Source organism: Fopius arisanus, unplaced genomic scaffold, assembly GCF_000806365.1.
Source record: "Fopius arisanus strain USDA-PBARC FA_bdor unplaced genomic scaffold, ASM80636v1 scaffold00013, whole genome shotgun sequence".
NCBI lineage: Eukaryota > Metazoa > Arthropoda > Insecta > Hymenoptera > Braconidae > Fopius > Fopius arisanus.
Window position 1 is genome coordinate 1,015,001 of NW_011887752.1, and position 4,270 is coordinate 1,019,270.

At 36.0% G+C, this 4,270-nt stretch overlaps 1 protein-coding gene across 1 annotated transcript in view; it reads right to left on the reverse strand.

The window, feature by feature from the left end:
* The window catches only part of LOC105263153 (protein 5NUC), a gene marked incomplete at its 5' end in the record, with an annotated part of 11,019 nt that extends 6,749 nt beyond the window's left edge, over positions 1-4,270 (reverse strand). Inside the window, 3 exon segments of the mRNA XM_011299181.1 lie at positions 470-1,237; positions 1,910-2,141; positions 3,384-4,270. Coding sequence (XP_011297483.1) covers positions 470-1,237; positions 1,910-2,141; positions 3,384-3,520 — 1,137 coding nt within the window.

Below are 4,270 nucleotides of genomic sequence, written 5' to 3' on the forward strand. Positions count from 1 at the left end.
GGAATATAATTATCGGAAATTCATAAATTTATATAATTGAAAATAGTTAATATGGAAAATATATAGTTATGCTTTAGCTATCCATGCACAATGCAATCAATCAAGTGAGACTATATACCGCTAAAAGATTGTGTAATAAACTGGCCCGTTTTACAGCGGATAAACTTTTTACAGAGACTGTCGCGCGACAACAACCTTAAAGTATAAGTATCCTCTAAATAAACATATTATTTTCAAGTCACTAGATCGAATGGGTTTATTTATAATTATAAGTAAGCTTGACTCACCCGCACAAAACGCGTCATAAATATTAATTATAGGCACATACATTCGCAATATACCTGACATGCATATACAGAAATATATTTGCAGTGAAAAATTTGAATGATATATCGCATATAACTATTATCATATATTTTTTTTCAGTGAGGGAAACTTTTTAGTGTTTGGAAAAATATTTGAATCTTACGTATTCGATCATGGCATCGACGATGAGATTGCCAAAGTTGCATTCTTTTCTCCTGCAGTTTTTGGAGTCACCGTCGAGGAGTACCCGAGCAGAACCAACAGCCTGATTCTGTAGCTCCAGGATTTCGGGTCGCCATCTGTCTAATTCGTCAAGGATGTCCTTTGCTTGTTCGATTTTGCTATCGACGAGGACAGGATCACCAACAATTCCTACGATTTCCCCCTGGGAGTCGAAGTCCAGGGTGAGATTCCCCAGGTACTTGGTGTAGGCGTATGCCTGAACGACGTAGACCTTTCGTCGAGTTTTTTCCTGGATAATTTCGGTGGGGTAGAGGCCCTCAGAAGTCTCGAGGTCTGGCTGATGCCCGGTGTAGAGAAAGGTGTTGGTGTGGCCACCGATGACGAGGTCGATCCCCTCGACCTCTGCTGCTATTCTCTTGTCCATGGAGAAGCCTGAGTGACCCAGGGCTATCAGGATATTCACTCCTTGTGCTTGGAGATTTTTCACTTCTTCCCTGATAGAGGTGATCTCGTCCAGGAAGTTGACGTTCCTCGAGTTTGCTATGAATTTTGTCTCGGGGGTTAGGTAACCGATTATTCCGATCTTCCGCCCGGATACTGTCAGGACAATAGATTTTTTTAGGGGCGAGGCTGCCAGCTCTGGCTCCTTGGACAGGTCCAGGTTCGAGGCCAGTACTGGAAACGTCGTGGCATTCAGGAATGGAGTCAGACCGTCTGGACCATCGTCGAACTCGTGGTTTCCCAGGGACTGTAATGCATTTGGGTTGTAAATCTTTTTGGAGCTATCTCCGCACTCAGGGAACTTGGGCAATAAGGTCACAGGAATTTTTGTGGTCTTTTCTGATATGAACACTCGATAATCATAAGCTAATTGCATAATTGCGAGGCCAGGAGCAAGAATTTTTTTTTATCATTGGCGTTCGTCAGTGTAATTTTTTGGATGTATCTCGTCACTCATTTTTTATAGCTCAACAATATTTTCATAAATAATTCTTATGAAATTGATATCGAAATAATTTTATAATGAAAAAAGTGCGAGCGATATTTCTGTCAAAAAACAAATTTGCCGGAATATTTTTTCGGATCTATCTCGGAACTGACTAGACGTACGAGAAAATGTCAAGATAATTTTTTGTAGTTGAGGAATATTCCCACAAATAATTCCTATGAACTTTTTTTCGGATAACCAACGGTTATCAAGAGAAATGCATTACAAGAGCGGCGGTGAAGCATTTCTTCTCAAAAAACCATTTTGATATTCAAGTTTCTTTTGGTTTATCTCGAAAAGGAGAGGGTGACTGAAATTGTCAAAGGAATTTTCGATAGCTGGATAACTCTCCCGCAAAAAATCCTTATCAGCTTTTCCCGGAGAACCCGTTAGTATTGAGATAAATCGGTATCAGTAATAGTTAAAACTCACGATGGCATCGGGGCTCAGTAGATTCAAGAAAGTAGCGACGATTTTCCACTTGTGAACAGTGAACCAAGTGGTTCCCTGATAGGTATCTCCAGCATTGAGAAATAGAGTTGGAACACTAGATGCTCTTGCCTTTCTTATCAAAGTTGCAAGCCTGGCAAATCCGCCATAGCATTTACCAGCCCTTTGGTCCTTCTCCAGACATTTGGTGGACAGCCTAGAGGTTTCCTCGAATCTGTCGATAATTCATATAATTTAAAACTCATCGCCGCCCACCAGCGGTTTTAATTAAACCAACTAATGAACTACACGTGGAGTGAAATTAATGCGTTCATTCTACGTAAAGGCGACGGGAAAAAAAAACCATGAGTTTAGTAAAAATTACAATTACAATTACAATTACAATTCGTTTGTTGGTTCATATTTAAATTTCACAATGTCCCAAAAATCTCAAAAATCTGGATGAGTTATAAATGAAATAAATCTTATCGTTATCATTTGAGCTTTTTATTAAAGTTTTTTCAAATTCTCAGGATATCTGAATGAATTGAAGAATTAATTTATTGTTCCGACTAAATTTAGTTGCTATTGTAGATGTTCAGAACTTATTTCAAGGATTTTCTAAGGAATATACACCTTCTGCATATGTTTATATTAAAATTAATTTAATGAAAAATATATATTGTAGTTTTTTATTTGAGTATTTCATCATTTTTATTTTCACTCGACCCATGAACTTTTTCTTATATTGGATAAAGGTGAGAGTGAAGAAGGAGTACATTTCTTCCAAGGGAAGAAGAAAAAAACCAAAATTTCAAAAAAAAAAAAGAAAACCAACAAAAAAAAAATTAAGAAAAATTGGCCAATCTAAAAAAAATCCAAAAAGGGGTAAAAAAGTGCCGTGAAAAAAAAGTACTTATCCTGATTTATTAATTTACAATAGAATTTTACCATAATCCGGAATTCGACTCAAGTTTTCCGGTAGGAAGAAATAAAAAAAATGATTTTATGAAATAATTACATTTTCGTTCCGACAACCCAAAATATTGAATATTTATCTATTAAGTTGTAATTGGCGTGTAATAATAATGTGAGAGGGCATTTCAATAGAATAAATTGAACAGAAAAATCAGCATCTAACTTTTTTCTATAAATAATAACAGTTGCATAATTCTCAATAGAGTTGACGCTAAAAGGAAAGAGAATATTTTAACAGAAGTCTTGTAATTCAGTTAAGGTGGAATGAAGAAATCAATAAAGAAAACTCTAAATCATTAACAAAAATGTCTTCATTATTTGAATTTAATTTCAATGAATGAATCAAAATATTCACTAAATTTATCATTACTTTTGAATTGTTAATTAATCCAATAATGTGCGAAGTGCAACGAAAATGTAAGAAAAAGCTGCAAAAAACTTGCAGTAAATTTTTATAAATCCAATATATTGGATTCCAAAATGACAATTAAGTAATTACCTCGCGTGCATGTCATTGGTATGTACGATCTTCAATTGAAATGTACGATCATCAACGACAGGAGCCCCGAAAGCGCTACCAAAGAATAAAAGCAGAACTACAGCACCGAAATATTCCATATTCACAGTCTTATTCATTTATCAGAGCACATTGAGTTATAATTATGTCATAAACACGGTAAAAGTCACTCGAACCACTTGCAGGTATGTCCCCACTGATTAAATTTGCCGAGTTAAACTGCCAGTGAATTTGTTTGTTTTTTTTTTTTTTAGTTGCAACAGAAAGGTGTGTTTTCTCTGAGGGAATGATTTTTCCTCATCAATTACAGAATATTAATTGTCGTTTTTGCTGTAATTTTGTAATTGAGTGGGTGCTAATGAGCACCGAGGAGAGCCGAGGAATGTGGCCGCACGGCAGAACGGCTTGACGTCGACTGAAACGTTCATCGTCGGGGGAATATATTTCGTAGAGACACAAGTCGACGTGATCCATCACGAAATAGTCTGACATGTTTCGAATAGTGTCCATGGGCCTTTCTTGAATATTCACATTTATCTCGGCTCTGGGCACGAGTCAGTTGCAACATTAATAAGCTAGTTGTATTTTTGCACCTATCCCTCACGGAGAAAAAACATATGTGCGAATAATTAGTGCATATTTCATTTTCCGTGTCAAATATATTTCATGTATATGTTAGATATATGCCGAATGTGTACTATATAATGAGTGGGGTTCTGTGGAAATGTGTTTATGTAAATTGTTGTACGTGTGATTAGGAGTTTCAAATATCTCATTCGAATCATAAAATGCCCGTTAAAATGATAACGCGTTGTTAAAAATTGTTTAGTTAGTAACATACTCAATGTCGAATTTCTATTGTTTAACGA